General features: G+C 35.4%; 3 protein-coding genes across 3 annotated transcripts; all 3 read right to left on the bottom strand.

Moving 5' to 3' along the window:
• Positions 1-1,367: 1,367 nt before the first annotated feature.
• On the bottom strand, positions 1,368-2,867 carry LOC132314506 (transcription factor bHLH118-like). Its single transcript, XM_059813365.1, has 3 exons — positions 2,437-2,867; positions 1,775-2,119; positions 1,368-1,654 (listed from the first exon to the last, which is right to left on the bottom strand). Exons 1-3 carry the CDS (start codon positions 2,734-2,736, stop codon positions 1,583-1,585), a joined length of 717 nt encoding a protein of 238 aa, XP_059669348.1. The 5' UTR covers positions 2,737-2,867; the 3' UTR covers positions 1,368-1,582.
• Positions 2,868-9,226: 6,359 nt separating this feature from the next.
• On the bottom strand, positions 9,227-10,475 carry LOC132314505 (transcription factor bHLH118-like). Its single transcript, XM_059813364.1, has 3 exons — positions 10,176-10,475; positions 9,580-9,924; positions 9,227-9,468 (listed from the first exon to the last, which is right to left on the bottom strand). Exons 1-3 carry the CDS (start codon positions 10,473-10,475, stop codon positions 9,397-9,399), a joined length of 717 nt encoding a protein of 238 aa, XP_059669347.1. The 3' UTR covers positions 9,227-9,396.
• Positions 10,476-20,118: 9,643 nt separating this feature from the next.
• LOC132312607 (receptor-like serine/threonine-protein kinase At4g25390) lies at positions 20,119-22,650 on the bottom strand. The gene has a single exon (XM_059811027.1). The coding sequence runs from the start codon at positions 22,360-22,362 to the stop codon at positions 20,248-20,250; it is 2,115 nt and encodes a 704-aa protein (XP_059667010.1). The 5' UTR covers positions 22,363-22,650; the 3' UTR covers positions 20,119-20,247.
• Positions 22,651-24,124: the final 1,474 nt, after the last annotated feature.

Raw genomic sequence — 24,124 nt, 5'->3', positions numbered from 1 at the left:
GAGCTAGGTGGTCATGAATAATTAAGCATAGGTGATGCTAGCTTCTACATTTATACCCAAGTATGTTGTTATTAAATATTAATGTAATTCTGATGAAAATAAAACATCATCAACAAATGTTCCTTTCTGAAATTCTAAGTGTGATCATATCTTCTTCATATGTGCTTTTATATACAAAGAAAAATGCATGCTGCCAATAAGAGATTTAATGCCACAACCTCCCATAACAAAATTCCAATAACATGGAAAGTAAGAGTCCTTTCTCTTAATCAATACAATATTAATTTTCTTTAAATTCAAAAATTCACCTCAACTAACATACGCAAATACAACATTATATATAGGTTCTTACTAACATTGTACAATCAAAGTTTTTATTTCTTTCTCTAATTTGAAAATCTATTAAATTGGAGCAAACAATCAAAACAAGGGGAACCAAAAGCTCAAGGCACAAAAGTGAAAGCCAAACTAGCTACAAAATCTGGAACCAGATCAAAACAAAGGAAATTAAAGAAAGATAACTTGTATAAGACTATAATTAAGTAATGCAAACAATCAAAACAAGGGGAACCAAAAGCTCAAGGCACAAAAGTGAAAGCCAAACTAGCTACAAAATCTGGAACCAGATCAAAACAAAGGAAATTAAAGAAAGATAACTTGTATAAGACTATAATTAAGTAATGTGAAGCTGGATTATACAGCAGCGCCACCTTTCTTACTATACAGAGATAAGACTAATATATATTGTCTTCTTTATTATTACTATTTAAATCTATATAGAATTGCAACCTTTTGTGATTAATCAGAACTCATGAAGAGTTGCGAAAGAATCATGAACTTTTATTATATGTGATTATGTTAGTTTATCGGTTGAGTTTTCTATATAAGTTTACAAGCTAGGCATATAACATGACAGCAACAAAGTAACCAACAAAAAAAATAAATAAATAAAAAATCTACTTTCCAGTGAATGTAATAAAGCAACTCTACTGAACAAATTTGTTCAGCATTTATAAATTGTGATAGTCTACTTACGAATGGGTTTTATCAAAGTGGCTGTACCCTCCGAGTAGAGAAAGATATGTCTGCATCTGGCCTCTCAATACAGTTGAATTGATTAAGCTGGAAGATGAGGACAAGAAGCATACTAAAACTTAGCATAAGCGAAGGAACAACTCCACAATCTCGATCACTCTATAATTTGCAAAGGTGCATTGTGAAAAATCCTTAATGGAAAATCTTTTGTACACACTTTAGAACTATTAACCGAGAAAGTTTTGATTGAAGATCAGAAAATCATCATTTAATTCCATTGGAGTTTCTCAGAAACAGTGCCTGCAAATAATGAGACATCGATATGTGCTACAATTCATAGGCTCAAAATTCATTCAAATGCATTAATTGGATCAGATTATATATATGATAGTACTAAGAGTAGTCCCCAAAAGACAGGTACATTTTTATTTTTTTATTTTTTTATTTTTTTTGGTTAGGCAAGCATTCATGCAAACATTTCATAAATTGCCCACTACGGGGCTCAAACCCTCATTGGTAAAGGACAGATACGTTGTTGCCTAGAATTTTAACTTCCGCTAATCAAATCAGTCAGTTTTTGCTGCAGCACAGATAGATCAATGCACGTCGGATCGCTGACCTGCAAGGATAGTACATAAATTGAGGTAAGAATGTTCTTCCACTCGTAACTTGAAAGAAAACCCTAAACCTAGCTAGAAATCAATGAATTATAAATAAATCAGTGGCACTAGCTACCTACCTCAGACTGAATTGTGTGGAGCAGTCTTTCATTTGCTTTAGTGGAAACACAACTAATGACAGTAAGACCTTCTTCAAGAAGCAGTAGTTGAAGCACTTTTGATAGGGGGAACACATCCTCACTTGAGCCACAACTGATCAAAATCTCCAGACCACCCAAGCATGGGCTAACCATGACACTGTTAGGCAAACAATTATTTGAGCTTCCACTTGCAGAACCAACACCAATTGAATTTTCCAACATCTTGAGCTTATCTCGCGTGATACTCAGTTCATTGATCTTTTTCTGCAACAGCTTTATATAATTCACAGCTCCATGCATGTGATCTGATATTGAACGCTTTCCCTAAAACACCATTAACATATATAACCCTAGAATATATCTTGAATATATATATATATATATATATATATATATATATATATATATATATAGAAACCAAGAAAATCACAATCCAAAGCCCAAAGAAAGAAGGATAGAGGTGGGGGGAGGGAGGGTCATAAGAAGAAGGGAAGTATAATGTCTTTAATTGAGACATTCAAGAAGCAACAGCAATTGTATTGACCAGATAAAAGTATTCATCAATTTTTTTGGCATAAATCAAACTAAAACATGGGAAAAAAGTTTAGGATATATAATGAAAATACAGTCTAGCTCTTCACCTTGATATACTCAATAGGGAGTTGTGAACGAAGCGACGCATAAAGGTCAGTCATTTCTTTCCTTCTTTGCTTTTCAATCTCTTTACGCACAATTCTTTTCTGCTTGTTATCATGATCATCTCCAATACCAATTAATAGTTTTCGCCCCCTTTTACCAGCGCTTCTGGTAGGACTACTGCCCTCCCCCTCCAGTGAAGCTTGTCCCTTGATCAGATCTTCTTGAATTTTCTGTTGTTGGCTTGAAATATTAGAGGGGATCTGAAACACCAGCTCATGTCTTTGGTGTAAAGGAAACATCATATAGAGAGAGAGAGAGAGAGAGAGAGATAGATATTCAAGATTTTTAGGCCTGCTCAATCTCTTGGTGTATCAGTAATGGAGGTGGCAAAGAATTAAGGAGAGAGATGAAATCTTCAATAACATGCCAAGATTCTATGAAATCCCTTCATATAACAGGTGACCTCATTACACATTTTTTAAATGCTTATTTCTTCTGGGCACTGTACATTTGTACAACTGATGCCCTACTCATCTGCATCGACTCATTCACACATGGTGGTGGACCAGCAACTTACCTAGAATATTATATAATTAAAACTAGCAGTGTTTCACTGCTTCTCGACTGTATATATGTGATCATTATAATCCAATTCCCATCTGACAAACTAAAGTACATCTGGGATTTTTTATTCTTAATTTGACCTCATTATTGGATCCATGTGGTGCCATTAACATTGATATATCTAGAAACTTCCGTATGATTATTGTCTTCTAATTTTGTTCATTCAAAAGCACATATTCCAAATCACCTTGAAAATGGGAGTTCAGCAATAATGCAATTAATTCTTCTTGTTATTTAATTTGGACTGCCTAAATGGAAGTCACACTTGAAAGAGCATTAGCCCTTGATGTAATCAACTCCACTTCAAAATGGTTCCAGCTCACTTGGGAGGCTCCCTGAGTATATTTCTGATTGAGCTCCTTGCTCTAATGTCTCTATTTGCTGCTGCTTTTTTGTACATGATGGGGTATATATATGCCCCTCTCTTTCCAGTACATAGTTCCTTTTTTTCAAATATATTATTAAAAAAATTATATGATGACATCATCATATTTAATAGCAAGTAATGTGCCATTACTGCCGACACTGCTGCTGGCTGTGTTTGACCTGACAGGTAACGTGGCATCTAGTGGTTGTGTCTGACATGACAACTGTTGTGACACATTACTGCTGGCAATGTTATTGAGTATGTCTGAGGATGAAGCACTGATGAGGCAAAATTATGTCGTTATTGCCGTGAAATTGGGATGATGTGTCTTGAAAGCTGATTAGGCGGGGCAAATAAAGTTTTTACTGATTATGAACTTGAGATTAAAGGTTGGGATACGGAAGCGCTGCCGAGAATGTGGCTGATGGTGCCATCCCAAACGATGACTACTCCGTAAAGCACTGAAACCATGTTAGAAATTAAAAAAATAATAATAAAAAAAAAATATTATATTGTATTGAATTAGTATATGAAGATTACATAAATGTGGAGAAGGTTTGAAGGTAGGTGAGCGATTGATGAATAAGTAACCTATAAATAGTAATATGAAAGATATAATCATAAATGGTAATTGGTAGTATGCAAGAAACCTAAGTGGTAGGTAAAAAGATAAACTTGTAATTTAACCATCCTTTTCGCAATTCTGGTTATATTAGGAGAAAGTTCAAACTCAAACCGTCCCAACACCACCAAAAACTGGTCAGCCTCACCAAGCCAGCTGATACACCGGCCAGCTGCCACGTTAGCATCTTGGCCCTGTCGGCACTACCACGTCAACGCGTAGGGCCCATTTTCATATACTTGTGTTACATTTTTCTCAATTAAGATTTATCTAGAACTCTATTTTTTGCCCATATAATCTCCAAAAAAAATTCATGCTCCCTGTCAGGTGGGGCATGCACCCGTACAGTGGGGAAGAGGAGAAAGAAAAGCAAGTAACAACCCACCAACAGTATCAGAAGAAGATCTCAAGAAGATAAGGTTATACCTTATAGTCTAAACTATATTGCAAGTCCATGAACGGGAGGAGTTGATACTATGTATTGTAAAGCAATACATTATTTATATCACTTGTAGTAGGTTATATACAGATGGGAATATTGATTATATAATACTCCGTAATGTATGGTACTCCGTGCCCTATATGTATCATCATGTTTGGTACTATCTCTAACTCGGAATTTAAATGGATTTGAAAAATGTACCAACATTGTCCCTTAAAAAAAGGGACTCCATGTATAGAATTGGATATATAGAGCATGTGGGCCAACATTTATCAATTCTAAAGAGACCGAACAATGTGATTGGGTATGCACACATGAGGCTGTGTTCGAATCCTGGCAGACACATGCAGGTGATCCCGATCCCGATTCCGATCCCAACAAAACCATTAATGTCGATGTAGATGACACCTACCAGATAATTTCCCTAGCTTTACTAAAGTTGTAGCTGGAACAAGGGTGGGTTATATTGGCTTTCGTCTAGGCCTGCTTTGTTGTTGGAAAGGATTTAAAATTGCTGATGTGGGGATGAAAAATCACTGTGCATTTATTTTTAAGTGCCCAATTTGTCTTTTTATAAGTAAGGTACCAGTTTTGTGCATTCAAATACTATTTTTTCTGCACCCATATACTTCGTGATGAATTTATGAACTAAGTTTTTACCACCGAACAAGAATGACACGTTAAGATTTTATAAATTAATTTTTAATTGTACCATGTTTAATTTGGACCCCAAAAAAAAAAAGTTTAAATTTGTTTCCATTTAGGTACTATCTGGTTTATTTATTTATTTATTTTTGAAAGGGAATTTCTTCTTAATATTTGGTTTACTTTTGGGGGCAGAGAAGAGGAGGGCTTCTTTGATTATTTCTCAATTCTTGTGTTCCACGTAGAATACATTTTTTTTCTTTTTCTTTTCATTATTAAGTGCTCCAAGGTGTGCACGTGCAGTCGTTGGCTTCAGGTGGATACTTCTTGAATTAAAATTGACAAATCGATTATCTATCTATATGTGTGTGTGTGTGTGTGTGTGTGTATAGTGTACTATCACTTTTAAAATGAATATAAAAAAAGTGATTACCCATTTTTGTGCCAATACATGTTCATGTCTTGTTTAGGATTAGCCATAAATGGAAATCTCTAATTAGAGAAGCATCCAAAAATCTAATTAATGAAAAAATAATAATAAAAATAATAAAAATCAAATATCATCTCATTTTCAGTTTAAGCATTCACACGTCATATGTCCATTGATTTGTCCTGCAAAACCCAGAACCTATACAGAGACTACATATATATATAGATATAGTTTTCCTGCTCTGTGTACTCTATCTGGGAAGTATAGAGATAAGAGGAAAACTAGAGTATTAGGAAGGGCTCATTCCTCAATCTAGCTTTTTGTTGTGTTGCTTCTGAACTGATGGGCTCTAGTCTTTTCTTGGTCCTCTCACAGAGATCTGCTCTTGTCTGTGGTGTGTGGGTGTTCTAGCCCCACCTGCTCTTCCTTGTATATTTGTTGTTCTCACCAGCTTTATTTTGTGCATAGCTGGCATTTTCGTTTTTTTGTGCTTTTGGTGGCTTTAGGCTCTCTAAACTTGTTTTAGCAGCTTTTGAACCTGGCCTATTGTAATTAGGGGTTCTTTCCCTTCACATCTAAATCTCGATCTTTACATCTATAAAACTCGATCATTTACCTTAAGCACACATAATCCAATAAAAATTGCAGAATTACAAGTGCTAAACAAGATGTTGAATGGGATTTGAAATTTGTCATTCGTACATAAGCACACAGAATCCAATAAAATATGTAAGAACGAGGCTAATGAAAATACAATGGAACCATTTTCAATTAAGTGGTATACAAAACTCAAAGCTAGCTAGTAACTGCCCCGTCCCACTCCAATGTACATTTGGAAGCTGGCTGCTTTCATGTGAAGTAGTAGTAGCAATTGGTCAGGCTCCTTTCTTCTAGCATTTCTCATACAAGAAAGGAAAACACAACTCCATCTTGTGACCCAACTGCCTCTACAATAATAAATTACACTGAACCAGCCTCCGACCTTCCTTATATAGATCAACTCATAAAGATCCTGTCAATCTTGACTTGGACTATACTCCATACGTCAAACACTTACCAAAAAATAAATAAATACATACATCAAAAGCCTATCAAGGAATTAAGAGAGGAATGCTAGCCACAATTGCTCACACACTTCCTGTGAGGTGACAATATATTGTACGCACAGTGAGATCAAGGCTGACAGTGCCCGCATTCCCCCAAACAAATAGAACAGACACCGAATAAACTAATGTTTAAGTACCCATGAGGAAAAAATGAACCCCCCATGAAGAAAAACATTTAAGGCTCTCCGTATCCAAAAAATCGTGTTCAAGCCTTACACTTTCCCCCTCCCCTCTAACCACGAAGGAACAAAGCCTATAGGCAAAAGCTCAAATATTAAAAGCTACAGAATGAGACATGAGCAAATGATCAACGGCGAAGTGAGATCAACAGAACGAACCAACAAAGAAGCACTAGCTGTAGCAACACCAAAATGAGATATACCCTAAGGAATCGGAGTCCATGAGCCATCTCTGTGCAGTAGTCAATGACTTCCCTTGCATCACCAGATTTTGAACTATGCTGAAATTATTAAAATAAAAAAAAAATAAAAAAGTTGTTACAACAAATACCGGGAACCAAGAACACAATCAAGAATCACAAACACAATCAAGAATCACAAACACGCCACACACAAAGAGAGGCATAAGTCTCCGTAAAGTAAACACGCTACACAAAGATTTACGTGATTTGGCAACAACCTACATCTACGGTAAAGATTCGGGAAAAGATTTCGCTATCCAAAAAACATGAAACCTAGCTCTCCCTCACTCTCTTTCTTGCAATATTCAGTATTCTCTCATATCCCACTCCAAATTTTAAACCGCCTTATTATATACTAGTAAGAGAGTCCTAAACAAGTCCAAGACGTGCAAGAGAAAAGTGGGTCAAAAAAATTTCTGTCGAAATCGGGTTGTGTTACCCAGGCTAAAACAAAATTCGAGTCACAACTTCACAAAAATCATATTTTTTGTAATCAATAGCTTAATTTGCATATGTCCATCATATTCTACATGGTTACCAATATAATTTTCCCATGAGATGGTATACAACTGAAATTAGATGAACTTTTTCTGCTATGATTGAAAAATGGTTAGTTAAAGCCAAAATCTTTATATAAGTTGCACATCCCACTATTGCTTCATATATATGCAAGAGCTAGCTGTTCATGAAAAATTAAGCATAGGTAATGCTTCTACATTCATACCCTAGTAGGTTGTTATTAAATATTGATGTAACTCTGATGAAAAAAATACACCATGGTAGACAAATGTTCCTTTCTGAAATTATAAATGTCAAATCTTCATATGTGCTTTTATATTCAAAGAAAAAGGCATACTGCATAAGGTGTAATTAATCAACTAGCTAGCTAGGGCGGAAATGCAATAGATTTAATGCCACAACCTCCCATATATTGGATGTAACAAATTTCCGATAACATGCAAAGTAAGAGTCAATTGTTTTTGTAATAAAATGAGCTGATTATACAGCTAGCGCTGTCTTTCTTGGAAATAAAATTCACCTCAAGTACCATAAGCTAATAAACGCATTGAGAAAGTATACAATATCCGGAGGTACTATACATGTGGTATCCGTATCCAATATATGTATAGCCATGCTTTTCCTTGAAAACTACTCAATTCTTTGTATCAAGGCATGCAAATTGAGAGTTTTCATTACCATTGATTGGGCGAGAGTACCACGTGTAAATAACCCCGGGTATTGAATACTTTCTCACATTATAGATTCTTACTAATATTGTACAATCAAAGTTTATACTATAAGCTAGTAATGTGACAAAGTGAGCTGTTTATACAGCAGCGCCACATTTCTTGGAGATAAAACTCATTTCAAGTACTATATACACAGAAATAAGACTAACATTGTCAGGCTTTTTGTTTTATTTAAATTTATATAGAATTGCAACCTTTTGTAATTAATTAGTACTCATGAAGAGTTGCATGGAATCTTGAATTTTTATTAGTTCATCACTAGAGAAAACTGTATGAGTTTACAAGGCATGCATATATAACATGACAGCAACTTTCCCCTCCATCTTTTGTTAATATAGTTTGTTTACCAGGAATATATATATATCATTGATATTGCTGATACTTGCTGGTGATTGTAAAAAAGCAACTCTACTAAATTGAAATAGACTTAAAAATGAAAACAAGAGTGAAAAGGTATGTTCAGCAGTTATAAATGGTGAGAGTCTCATACTTACACATGAAGGGATCATCAATTGGGCTGTATCATCCAAGTAGGGAAAGGTATGTCTGCATCTGGCTTAGTGGCTTCTCAATTCAGTTGAATAGATCAAGCTGGAAGATGACGACAAGGATCATACTAAAACTTAAGCACAAGCAAATTTGAAGGCACAACCCCACAATCTCACTATAATTTGAAAAGGTGTGTTGTGAAAAATCCTCAACAGAAAATCTTTTGTATACACTCTTTAGAATTATTAACCAAGAAGGTTTTGAATGAAGATCAGAAGATCTTCATTTTCCATTGGAGTTTCTCAGAAACAGTGCCTGCAAAGAATGAGATATGGATATGTGCTATGATTTATAGACACAAAATTCAAATTTGGTTTTCAAATGCATTGGATCAGATTATACACATGATAGTCTCCAAAGGACAGGTACAATGCTTTTTCTTTTCTTTTTTTTGGGTTAGGTGAGTACTCAGACACATTTCACAAAATTCTACTACAGGGCTCGAACCCTCATCTCCCCTTGGAGAGAGGAGATGTTATACCATTGGACTAATTGTTACTGGAAATTTAACCCATGCTAATCAAATCAGTCAGTTTCTGCTGCAGCACAGATAGATCAATGCACGTCAGATCGCTCACCTGCAAGGATAGTACATAAAGATAGAGGTAAGAATGCTCTTCCACTTATTAAACAACTTGAAAGAAAACCCTAAACCTAGAAATGAATGAATCATCAGTGGCACTAGTTACCTCAGACTGAATTGTGTGAAACAGTCTTTCATGTGCTTTAGAGGAAACACAGCTAATGACAGTAAGACCTTCTTCAAGCAGTAGTTGAAGCACTTTTGATAGGGGAAACACATCCTCATTTGAGCCACAAGTGATCAAAATCTCCAGACCACCCAAGCATGGGCTAACCATGACACTATTAGGCAAACAATTATTATTTGAGCTTCCACTTGCAGAACCAATACCACTTGAATTGTCCAACATCTTAAGCTTATCTCGCGTGATACTCAGTTCATTGATCTTCTTCTGCAAGAGCTTTATATAATTCACAGCTCCATGCATGTGATCGGATATTGAACGCTTTCCCTGAAACACCATTAACAAAACCCTAGAATCATGAATATATTTACAAACCAATCAAATTACAATCCAATGCCTCACACACAGAAAGAATAAAGATTATATAGAGGTAATGGAAGTATAATATATATCTCTAATTAAGACATTCAAGAAACAGCAGCAATTGCAGTGGCATAATATATAATTAGAAAGTTCCATAAATCAAACTAAACCATGGGGGAAAATTAGGATAATTAAAATACAGTCTGGCTCCTCACCTTGATGTACTCAACAGGGAGTTGTGAACGAAGAGACGCGTAAAGGTCAGCCATTGCTTTCCTTCTTTGCTTTTCAATCTCTTTCCTCGTAATTCTTTTCTGCTTGTCATCATGCTCAGTGCTATCATCTCCAATACGAAATAGTTTTCGCCGCCTTTTACCCACGCTGTTGGTAGGGCTACTGCCCTCCTGCAGTAAAGATTGACCCTTGATCAGATCTTCTTGGATTTTCAGTTGTTGGTTTGAAATATTAGAGGGGATCTGAAAAACCAGCTCATCCCTTTGGTGTAAAGGAAACATCACACACACACATATATATATATAGGTAAGTATAGATTAAGAGATATTCAAGATTTTAAGGTCCTTCTCAATCTCTTGGTGCATGTATCAATGGAGGTGGCAAAGAATGAAGAAAATATGCTTGTATTAGCTTATGAAATCTTCAATAACATGCCAAGATTCTCTGCAATCTCTTCATAGACAAGGGTGATATAAAAGGTGACCTCATTAGCCATTTTTTAAATGCTTAATTGCTTCTGAGCACTGTACATTTGAACAACTGATACCCTACTCATCTCCATCGAGTCATTCACACTTGGGGTCCTGATGGACCAGCAACTTACGTACAATTAATATATTTAAAACTAGCAGTGTTTCTCGACTGTATATATGATCATTATAATAATCCAATTTGCTATCATCATTTGACAAGCTAATTAACAATTAAGGTACAGTTGGTTTTTTTTTATAATTCTTAATTTGACCTCATTATTGGATCCATATGGTCAGTTTAACGTTGGAATATCTAGAAACTTTTGTATGATAATTGTCTTTTAATTTTGTTCTTAATTACAAGCAAATATTCCAAATCGCCTTGAAAATTGGAGTTCAGACAGTAATGCAATATTCTTCTGTTTATTTTAATTTGGACCACCTAAATGGAAGTCACATTTGAAAGAGCATGGTATATTGGATCATCTCGTAGAAACAAAAAAAATAAAAGAAAATGCGAAAATCGGGGATCAACAATCCAGTATGCAGATAAAAAATATATATATAAAATATAGAGTCATGAAGAAACACTTATGATTCATTTATCCAAATTATCTTTACTATTTTTAGGTACCAAATTTTTTTATTTTTTACAGACCATTTTAATGACATGATTTGCACAAAAAATAGTACACATATGTGTGCACAATAGTGGTATCTTTGTTCACACTTGCGTCTACAAAAATGGTGCTTGAAAATAGTAAGGCTAGTTTTGACAAATGAATAGGATGATTTAATGTCCATATCTGCATTTTGGTCTAACTCCATGTTTTTTCCAAACATTTTTGACTCCATTTTATATATTCCTAAAATTTATATATAACTCTATTTTATGCCCATATAATCTTGAAAATATCATGCTCCCGGAGGTGCATGCACCCGTACAGTCGGTAAAAGGAGAAAGAAAAGCAAGGACACAAATCTTTTCAAAAAAAAAAAAGAGGAACAACCCACCAACAGTATCAGAAGAAGATCTCAAGAAGATAGGGTATCCCTTATAGTATAGGGTATTCCTTATAGTTTATACTATATTGCAAGTGCATTAGTTGGAGAAGCTGATATTATGTATTGTAAAGCAATAGAAAAATAATTGAGGAGGTAGCTTGGTTGCTTCTCTTGCCCATTCAATCGTGTTAGACACATTATTTATATCTCACTTGTAGTGGTTATGCTCTTGATAAGAATATTGATTATATAATACATGTATATATCGTACTCCGTGCCCTATATGGATCATCAAATTTGGTACTATCTAACTCAGAATTTAAAGGGATTTGGGTCCAAGCTTTAGTTATATTTTTCTTACAAAAATGTAAAACATTGTGCCTTAAAAAGGGGCTCCAAGTATAAAATGATGAATGTTATTGACCCACTCGCTCATATATATATATATATACCTACCATGTGGGTCAACATTTATCAATTGTATACTTCTGAAGAGACCCAGAAATGTGATTGGGTCTGTACACATAAGGCCATGTTCGAAACTTGGCAGACACAAGCAGGTGATCGTAACCCTAATAGAAATTATAGAGCCATAACTGTCGATGTGTGTTATGATACCTACCAGATAATTTCCGTAGCTTTATTGAAGTCGTTGGAACAAGGTTATATGGGGTTTTCGTCTAGCCCTCCTTTGTTGGAGAGAAGGATTTAAAAAATTGGCATAATTAAGACCACGTGAGACATTGAAACAAAATATATTACTTTAGAATTATTAGTGATTTCATAGCTGTCACAACAAGAAGTTTGTTGGTGACAATAAATTTAATCATAAGAAAACCTTCTCATCTTTCTCCTCCTCCCATACCAAACATTCCCATACCCAAAGTCTTCCTAGGCGACCAACAAATAAAAGAACAAAAAGCGAGAATGTACATAGCTGAAGGTTCAAGTTATCGATGTTTAAATAAAGTCTCAATAGTTGTGATTTACATATTAAATTTAGTAATTATCGAATTCAATTTATGTAAAAAGTATGGTGGATCCCATCATATGAAGTTATGGTGACATCACGTAATGGGACACATCACAACTCTATTGATATTGAATTATCATCGGTGTCATCACACGATACACTTCACCGATCTACCTCCGGCTTTGTGGCTTTCGAAATCGCCAAATCAAGATTTTCAGATTAGTAGAGAGAAGAAAGAAAACAAAAATAGAAAATCAAAGAACTCCCTTTACAGGAGCACCAAATGCCTCCATGTAAAACAATGAGGTAAAAAAAAAAATACAGCAGCAAGAAACAAAACAACAATTTTACAACCAAATAATAAAAATATTACTCACAACACTTCAAAGGAATACATAGAGGAACTAAGCAAAGCAGGTGAACCAACACCATACACAGACTTCCACTTCAACAATTTAAAATGTCTTGAGGTATGAGCTCCCTCAAACAAATTGGAAAAAATACTTGCATTTAGACTCCGTTTGTTTCGACGTAAAATAATTTTTTTTAAAAATGTTTTTATTTTTCAAGTAAAATATTCTTTTATTTTTACTTTGTCTGTATTTGGCAAAGGTCTACATCGAGATTAAGATCGAGTCCATCGGGCGGCGTATGTAAAATAATTTGCTCAAAATTTATGGATAAATTATTTTTGTTAAATTTTAATATTTTTTTTTTCATAAATATTTTACGACAATCAAATACCAAAAAATAAAAATATATTTTCTGAAAAATATTTTGCGTCCAAACAAACGGAGTAATGTAACATGTGAAGCTCTTTAGTTATTCTAATGGGTTAGTATTCATAACAGAGTTGAGCAGAAACTCATGTGGAGAATCAAATTTAGAAAACCCCAAATCAAATCTCAAATTCAGTAAGCACTACTGGCGGGAAATTTCACAAAGTCACATGATTTCACCAGAAACAGTTGGTGAATATGCCTTCAACCAAGGAAACATGGACTGCTGACAAAAGTCCACACTCTCTACATAATTTTCAATTCTTCCTTTTGAATAATGTACCAATCGTTCGATTTTGATAACATAAGAAGGATGAGATCAAACATTCAAACCTGTTAAACATTTGTTTATACTCTCCTCATTCAATGTCTCTAAGGAACTTCCACTTCAAGGGCAATGAAAGATCTCATATAATATTGGATCTGCTACTCTTTGACACTGGAGTTGTCAGGAATCAAAATTAGATTAGCTAGAAAATAAAAATAATTAAATAACAGTAAGAGGATTTAATTTATAAAAAATGAAAAGCCAACTCAATTCCATTCACGTTGCAAATTTAAAATTAGATTGAGTTCTGTCACAGTGCTTGCTTTTCTTTCGATCAAATCTTCAACCTGATTATATACGCAGTGACGCATCTTTGGTTTCTAAATTCTGTTTTATGGTGCAGACCAATGAACAAAGTCAAGCATGGACAAATGATTTGACTTTTTCGAGAATTTGATGCCATTCCGAAGGTGCCAATCAGTTTACTTGACACTCGCAACTAATCTGGTGTCAATCCTCTATGCTTCCTCTGTCATTAAAATTAAACAATCAGGTCAACTTGTCATCAATTGATGCTTCAATCATTGAAATTTTGATGACTAGCACAGGGAATAATATTGTCACTGACAATCAGCCAAAGGATGCTAAGAAATGTCACAATTAAGGCATTACATGTATCTTAATCGGTATTCCAAAGATTTTCTATCTTCTCTTTTCTTGATTAATATAAATATATAGTTTACGAGTAAGGGATGTTTGAAGTAGGGGTCATAAAAGGATGACGACATCCCTCACCAATTACAGTAGAGAAGTTTATAATAACAATGCATGCAGCCCAAGAAATATGATGATGATTTTAAATGAAAACCTTACAGCATGCATTCAATCACTAATGGCATCCTACCCATGTGACTATGCTTCGGCATATTGGGAAAGGTCCAAGAGATCGGAACTTTGAAGAAAAGCCTCAAATTCTTCTTGGAGTTTTTTGCTCAAACTACATTTTCTCCTACCAATAATTTCACCAAAATCTCAAGAGTGTGATGGAGGAAACTAAAGAATTTTTCAAGCTAAAACACGTAAAGATATTTAAGAGACTAAAGCAACTAGTGGCAAGGAATGTGGCAGGCTGAGTGCACCAAGTCATGATGAAGTGAAGTTAATGATACTTATCAATGGACCTTCGAAGTTGAGGCAAATCTTCGTGGATGTTCATAGTCTCAACCCATGTTCAGAGGTGAATTATCATGTGGTGCAGGTACAAGTTCAACACCAAGAAACGATAGTGAAGACTGTTGATGGATAAATTGAGCCTATGTCTGCTTTGGAAGGTGAAATGCCACGTGAGTGTTGATTCTAATGTAGATTTGCTCCATTTCAAGCGATGCAGATCTAATAAGAATGTGTGATGGATCAATTAGCCTATGTCTGATTCGGAAGGTGAAATGCAACGTGAGGATTGATTCTAGTGTAGATTTGCTCTATTTCAATTGATGCAGATCTAATGACAAAGTGTTCACCATTGTTGTTGATAGTGGAAGTTGTGAAAATATTCTTTCTTGAGGTATGATGACCGTGCCTTACCGAAAGACTCAGCTCTGTCCAAAGCCTAACTGAATTGCATGGTTAAAAAAAAAAAGAAATTAGGTAAAAATTTTGGAGACCAAACTTGGGGTGATGCAATTCCTATAGATATCAGCTACTAACTCTTTTAGGAATTTCTTTGCAGTATCATTGAAATGTCATCCATGATGGGCACAAGAGTACATACACCTTCAGGATGAAATCCTGGAATTCTTCTTTACTAAGGAATATAAGGCTCCCAAGCCTTTACAAGAGGTGAGCAGCAAAAAGTGAAGTAATGTTGTTCGCATGTTGGTGGCAAAAGAAAAAGTCCTCAGAAGTCTTTAGTGAGTTGAAGCCTCTTTTGGAGAAATTCCAAGTTAACACCTGATGAATTAGCAGCTAGACTTCCTTCTTTAAGAGACAATGACATCAAATAGACTTGATTCTGGGGTTCTAGTCTACCCAACAAGCCTCATTACCATATGTGAAACCAAAAGAGTAAGAAAAATTGCATGGAATGTCATGTTGTTGTTAAGAAAAGGTACATTAGAGAAGGCATGACCATGTGTGGAACTGACCTTGTTAATTCAAAGAGTGATGGATCACAGAACATTTGTGTAGATAGTCGCATCATCATGGCATATGAGTAGATCACTATCAAGTACCAATTAATGATAACATGTGTTGGTCACTATCAAGTACCAATTCCCATGATTTCAAGAGAAAATGATATGTTTGACCTGCTTGCAAGTATTCAAATATCTTCAAAGATACCATCAAATTCGAATCAAACTTGGTGACAATTCAAAAGCCGCCTTCAAAACATGTAGGCTTGTATGAATGACTTGTTATGTCAATCTCTTCAACACTGAAACTGCCTTCATGACTGTAATGAACCAAATCCTTTGTCCTTCCACTAGCAAATTTGTTTTAAAGCTACCCAAGAGTGGTCCAGACAAAAGAACTCTCAAGTAGTGATAAACTTCCATGGATAGGCTTTAATTTATCCTCAAGAAGCTATCCGAGAACTTTCAAGAAGACTAGGCACGAAGAATGAACAAGTATTCTAGTACAATTGTATGAACCAAAGCAGTAGGAACCTGTTCTGGTTTATATGTAAAGAGAACAACAAATCCTACCAGAATAAAAAGTTGACAGCCTTATGATTCAAACTAATCATCAAAATCTCTAAGAGAAACAGGTCACACGAGGGAAACTAGCATTTATGGTGCCTTAAGTGAACGTTAATGAAATTTGGTGATGGAATGACAACACATCAGGCACATTGTTAGTCCAAAAGAAATGGCCAATATGTGCCTCAGAACCAGTTATCAAGCAGGGAAGGATAATTGTGGACTAGAAAGCTAATCTTAATGCAATGCTACAAAGTTTCCACTTTGGTGGTTATCTTTTCCTATAACATGGAAGCACCATAAGGACTTTTGTTCCTCAAGTTGCTTCATGGATTCAGTGGTTTTGTAAGAAGTTGAGAATATTCAGGAATGAACAAAAATGAGGAGCTTGGTCAGCTGGTTCAAGGACAGACAGCTGAAGTACATCTCAACCAATGGCCTTACAGTCAGCTACAAATAAAATAAAGGGTTCAACATCATTTTACACAATTATCAAGTTGCAGTAACATTGCCACGGTTTTGGATCCAGATCAAAGTCTATTTGTTGGTCATTACTTCAGATTCTTAGTTTCCTACAGTTATTTCATGTCTCCTGCATAAATAATGAGTGTTTCACCATTTTTTTTTAATTGGATATCGTTACTTTACACTGTAATTTAGACTCTGGATATATATATATATATATATATATATGTTAGATATTCTTGTGAAATGTAAAACCTTTTCAATTCTATACCTAAACTGAGACCCAATAACATGTCATGCATTAAATACATTACCATTGGTACTCGCTCCTACCATCCTCTAATACCCCTATTTTTACCAAAGTCCATGACATACAAAAGCAAATCTAAGAAAAAAGGGAAGAGAAAGGTAAAAAATAAATAAATAAAAATGCCATATTAAAGCAACTCCTTGCTTATAACAATAATTATTCCAGGAATTCCAACTATCCTAAACAAGCAGAAACATAAGAGAATCAGAGAGAACAAAAATAATAATAATTGCTTACCATGAAGTCTGCTCAGACACACCCGATAAATGATTGAAAGCAGTCAACCAGATATGAATAACTGGCATAAAGAATGGTGAACACTGTTAGCCTTGTTCCAAATGCATAACAAAAGGTACAGATTTACATAATCTATATCACCTCAATAAATAAAAGGGAAAAAAAATGATTTTGGAAGGACAGCCACCTTTCTTTTTAACCTTATGCAGCAGTTGTTGTGAAGAATTTTTATAGTTATATATGTAATACCAGAGTGAGGACAAGCTGGAACATCAATTTGTATTATTAACACAGAAATTACTGAATTGTAACTAGTCAAGGAAGCATATGGTATTATCTCAGGCTGCAATATCTCACACAATTTCATTTTTGATGGCTAAGACAATTACTTTTATCTAAAAGGCCATTATCAGTGTTTGTCCTGCCTATGTGAGGTACTGGGCAAGGAAGACTAGAACCTTGCTCCTTTGGCATTGCTTAGCATATAAAGTTACTGCTCTCATATACTCCATCCCCACGCTTGTCAGTCAACCTTTACCATGACACTAGACAATTGCCCCTATAATAATTACTTCGATGAACAACCAAAAAGCAATTACCTATCATTTGCCCACTGGATAATGAAATCTATCCTGCCTTTATTCCAAACTCTCTCCAGAAAAACACAAGGTGCCACAACCTGAATTGAGAAAGATGGCAAGAGAAAAGAAGAATTAAGCATCAAATGTTTTGCCTACTGGACTAAGTTACAGTTTGGACCATCAACATCAAGAAAGCAGAAGAAAAAGAATCTAAAATTATCGAGCAAATAAACACTAATTTGAGTTGATTAATTGAGGTTTTCATAATGTTCTTAACAACAGATACTCCTTGGATATTTGCATAAATTCCTGTCAAGTAAAAACAAAATTCAAAAAATAATCAGAAATTTATGCAAACCTGAAGAGAAAATAGTAGTTTTGATGGATAAACTCCTCATAGAACCCTTCAAATCATCACTCTTTCGTTTCAGCTTCCCTTGTCTCGATCATACCATCTTCGCTGGTCACAACTTCTCTTCCAATTTCACAAATTAAGTCACCAAATCAATCTGTTTCTCCATCCATGCAACCTCAGAAACTAAGTCAGAAGCTCTCAGAATAAACTCATTTAAGTCTGAACTCTTAAACAGCTTGTCAATTTCAACTTAGTGCATGGCCTCTTTCCTCTCCTCGTGGCTTTGGAACAACACCATGGTCTTGCTCACCTGTTGCAGCACAAAGAAGAGTTCTGGTAGGACATCTTGTGGAGCTACTTGGTTGTAGATCTCTTCAAGTCTCGTCTGTGTTCAGTGTTCACAGTTTCATGATCATCTCTTCAACAGTTCATTTCATTTTCCTTTGATGAACTTTTTCTTGTAATTTCCACATGTTAAGAGGACAATTTTGTCTTTTTGCTTGTTATGTATTTCCTTTTTTTTTTTTTTTTTAATTAAGCTATTTTAAAAAATGAAACTCATGTACCTAGTTTTGCTTATATAAAATAGCTTAATTAAACAAACCAAATCTCCCCCCTCACCCCCTCTCTCTCCAAACAAAAAAAAAAAAAAAGAAAGAAAACATTAGTAAATTGTCTACTGGAAAAGGGTTTTAATTAAAAATGGGACTGATCCTATTTAATTTTTTTAATAGAACTGATATCAAAATGGATGCAAAATTGTAGGAATCGGGTCAAAACTCCAAACTGTGTCACACATGCATAAATCTGTCCTCTGTTTTATGAGTCTCAATCGGCATATTTATGGCAAGCCACAATTAATTGGGTTTGTTGTTCAATCTCTCCAACAAACACCAACTAGTTCTTATCACAACCAAAGTCTAAGCTCGCTCCATCAATGCATGCAGAACCACAAATAAAAAGTAGAAAGCATTGAGCCTAAAGCCAGGAGAAGCCCAATGCCTGTACCTATCTATAACACCACTATTTCAAGGAAGCACAAAACCTTACCACAGAACCAAAACCCTTGTTCAAATGACTTATCTGCTTACTTATTTTGCTTGGGCTGCAAGAACACAAATATTCATACGGGGCACTAATAAATAAATATTCATATAACCTTAGAAGAAACAGATAACAGAGATGCTAAATTGAACAGCTTTATGTATCACCATCATCTGAGAACAATCAAATATGAAAGCTATACATATAGGCAATGCCTGGTCATAATGCCATATAAGGGCTCAAACTAATGCCTGGCATACTGTACCAAAGTCCTGCCAAATTACATATATTTAATTGGTATAACTAAATTGCATTTCCAAGGTTCACTATGACACTTAAAAACCATGAAGGCATGAACTATTTCACCTTCTATCAATGAATTAAGTTAGCAATGTTTAGCAAAAAGACTAAGTGAATAAGTTTGCACTGACAAAAGTTAGTTGACTTCAAAAGAGCAGCAACAAGCAGGGATAATTTCCCCTGGCCCAGTAACTCTCCACTGACTAAAAGCATGATGCTTGTTCAATTTCATGGACACTAATCATATTTACTCATTAAGATGGCCTCACTGCAAAAAGTATGTGCCACATTTAAAAAAGGTATCCAATAATTCCAGGCATTCCTGAAATTCAGAGTAGGAGAAAATATGAAGTGGGGTCAGTGTGTTTGATTTGCCTTTTAATTATGCAATACTAAAAGATTATCTTGCTTTACTAGCTACACAAGTATCCACAATGAGCAAGTAAAATCCATTAAATATATTAATTTTGTAGTATTTTACAACAATCATCCACAAAGATGATGAAACTATGATCTTCAACAGTACATTGCCGTTTGCAAGTATTGGCACCAAACAGTAGAAACTCACCGAACTTTCTTATGAGGCTTGAATGGGAAGCGGGACGGAGTCGAAGGGGAAAATTCAATTGGTAATTGGGGAGCTTCTAACTCTCCAGAGAGCATCCCCACAACTTCTTTCATGGATGGCCTGCGGGCAGGCGATTTCTGCAGGCAGATGAGTGCAACTGTGATGCACAATAGAGCTTGTTCTCGATCCAAAGATTGGATAGACTGATCAACCAAATCAAGAAGCTTCCCTGCGCGTGCAAGGTGACGGGCCCAAGATATAAGATTGGCACGTTGGAATTCTGACATTGGTGAACTGGTCACCTGCAGTGGCCGACGCCCTGCAATAAGAACCAGCAATAGAACCCCAAAGCTATAAACATCACATTTCTCCGAAAGATCCCCACCACCACCATACTCAGGGGCAATGTAACAAACAGTTCCCCTCATACTTGGAGTGCTGCTAACACCACCACTCTTAGGGTTCTCCGAGTCATGGCTGTTGTGGCGAGCTCTCCAGAGCTCGCCACTAAGTCCATCCAACCACCAATCCACACTACCGCGACTACCTCTGCTCCTGCTCCTACTCCTCTTCTTCTTTCTATCAACATACAAATCCTCATCCCGTGGCCACCAATTTTCGCTATGACTATCATCGCCAATGGACGCTGGCCCTTGTTTTTTCTTCTTCTTTTTCTTCCTTGCCAATTCTTCACAATACTCCTCCTTCCACCATTCTCTTGCAGGTCTTCTCTTCTCTTTCTTCACATCTTTGTCATCATCCATTGACATCCACCAATCCAATCTCCTCCGATTCTTCTTCTTTTCGATCTTCCCAATTGGTCCAGAGCTAGACGAAGCTCCAATCCAACCACTGTTAGGCCTCTCCTTCTTAATTTCATTTCCAATCCATTCCATCACATAGTCCTTCACAACCCCAGACTCAGTCCCGCCATTATCTTGTTTCCACCACCAATCCTTCCCTGAAAGGTTCTTCTTTCGCCTCCCACTCTGCTTCACACTGCCCCCGCCAATCATTTCCTTCCCACTCCCCACGCTAATTCCATCAAAAGTGCCCTCCGACATACTCGCCTTCTCCAAACCTTCCGATGGTGACGCCATCGCTGCCACTGTTCGTGGCGACACCGGAGCCCCCTCAACCATCTCTGGTGACACTGGAGTTTCCGCAACCGTCTCAGGCGATGCCTCGGCAACCGTAACCCTAACAAAACTCTCCGGCGATTGATCGATGCCACCATTAAACTCCTCAAAACCGTTCGTCATCACACTCTCTGTATCTTCGAGCACGGATCCATTATCCTCTGCTACGACTGCACCATTGCTTTCCAAGTCCTTCTTTTTCCCCTCAAATCCGTCATTTACCGCGATTTCACACTGAACCTGCGATTTCAACCTCGCCAATCCGAAATCACCAATCTTTGCATTGAAATACCGATCTAACAGTATATTACTCGGCTTTATATCTCCATGAATCACCGGAGGATCACAGTAGTGATGAAGAAACTCAAGTCCTCTAGCAATATCGAGCGCGATCGAAAATCTCTTCTTCCATACCATCAGCTCCGGACATTTGCGATGAAGCAAGCAATCTTGCAAGCTTCCGCTCCTCATGAGCTCATACACCAGTAACATACGCCGCCGTTTCCGGTCAGAGGAGAATCCGATGAGCGAGACGATGTAATTCGATTCAATCTTTCCGGCGAATAAGAGCTCGTTCTGGAACTCGCGCTCGCCTTGGAGAGAACCGGCGTCCATAGCCTTCACGGCGACTTCTAGGTTCAAGTCGGTGAGGGTTCCGCTGTAGACGGAGCCGAAGCCGCCCTGGCCGAGACGGTGAGATTCCGAGAAATTGTCGGTGGCGCGGCGGAGGGAAGAGTAGGAGAAGCGGTGCGGCGGCTTGGAATCAGCGGGGACGGTGCGTTTGCGGGAGATTTTGCGGAAGCAGACGGTGAGGAGGATGAGGCAGGAGAAGGCGGCGGCAACGCCGCCGGCGAGTGGAGGAATGAGGTGGCTGTTGTGGTGGTGATGGTGGTGAGGGATGATCGACGGTGGTGATGCGGTGGTGGGGATGATCAACGGTGGTGATAACTGCAACATCTGACGAGATGGCATGGTGAGAAAATTGTGAGAGAGAATGAAAGACAATGATCAAGGAGAATTGAACCACATAGCTCTCTAGCTTTACTGTTGTTGCAGATTGAGACCTGTTGAACCAAAAAACACACTGTTTTCTTTCTGCCAAATTGTATTACTAGTGCTGTTTCGTTTTCTCCTGCTTCTTTGTGAAGATTATTGAGTGCTTTTTTTTTCCTTTTTTTTACTTTTTCTTCGTTGGGGTTGAATTCTGGTTGTTGACTTTATTGTGCAACTGGTATTGTTCATTCTGTACCTTGCTTTAATTACAGTAGTGCCCCATTTTAGGTTCATATTTTCTCTAAACACCAATGATGATTTTTCCTATAACTTATTATTTTCTTAACAACATTATTATTCGAGCAATGCTACACGAATAAAATTCGAGGCATGTATCTCTTGGATATAACAAAATATATATATATATATATAATTACCAACTTATTTTAAATAGTTGATATTTAATATTTATAAAGACATAATAAATATATATTTATAAGAGTTCAGTTTTATTATTTTTTTATTAATAAATTTTATAAACAATAATCAAGTAGATGTAATAATAAAATAATCGTAATCCAAAACTAAAATAAACAATAATCAATAGAAATAATATAACTTCTATATGTAAAAATTAGCTTCTATATGTGTTGATAAAATTAATATGTAAAAAATTAACTATGATCCAAAACTAAACAATAATCAAGCATAATTTATTAAGAATTCCGAACATAATAAGATTTATTTTAATTAGTAACTTTTAAAAGTATAAAAGGATTTATTTTAATTGATAATTTATTTTAATATTTATTTGGTTTTAATAATGATTTGAAATTCTTTATACCCCTTGTACTTTTAATAATAGTATAATTGAAATTTACAAAATCAACCATTGTTATCACCAACCGAACATAAAACATACTCTAAAAAAAATAAAAACTAAAGAAAAAAATTGAATCAAGCTAAACAATTACCTATTTTATTTTAATTAATAACTTGTTTTAGTTGTTTTAGTCATGAAGAATTCTGAGTATAATAAGATTTATTTTAATCGGTAACTTTTAAAAATATAATAGGATTTATTTTAATTGGGAATTTATTAAGAATTCCGAGTATAATAAGATTTATTCTAGGTGGTAACTTTTAAGACTATAATAGGGTTTATTTTAATTGATAATTTATTTTATTATATATTTATTTTTAATGATGTCCGAGTATAATAGGATTTTTTTTGATTGATAACTTTTAAGAGTATAATTGTATTTATTTTAATTAGTTACTTTTAATTAGTAATTTATTTTATTATTTATTTATTTTTAATGACGATTTAAAATTCTTGACACCCTTTGTACTTTTAATAATAGTATAGAAATATGTAAATATATATATATATATATATATATATATATATATATATTATCTTTTGCACCCTCAACTTTATAATTATAATAAACGTGAAGTTAATTATCTATTAATCAAATTATTCAGGCATGTAGATTGTTGTGAAAATTAAGGTCAAAATATAATTTTAAAATTTTTTAAGTGAATTACGTATTTATTTAATTATAGAAATAGTTAACCCCTACAATGCATCAGACAAAAAAAATAAAATAAAATGGCTACCAAAAGGAAATTTAAGTGAGTGTTTCTCTCCTGCTCTCAAAAGAAAAAGTATATTTATGTTGCATTTGGGTGCAATGAATTGCACTTTAAATTTAAATTTTTTAAAAAAAAAAAAAAA

The sequence above is a fragment of the Cornus florida genome, unplaced genomic scaffold, assembly GCF_030987335.1.
Source record: "Cornus florida cultivar Cherokee Brave unplaced genomic scaffold, ASM3098733v1 CherokeeBrave_3.0.0_Hap2_Chr06, whole genome shotgun sequence".
Lineage (NCBI taxonomy): Eukaryota > Viridiplantae > Streptophyta > Magnoliopsida > Cornales > Cornaceae > Cornus > Cornus florida.
The sequence above is the reverse complement of the archived record's forward strand: the minus strand, read 5'-3'. Positions and strand labels throughout refer to the sequence as shown.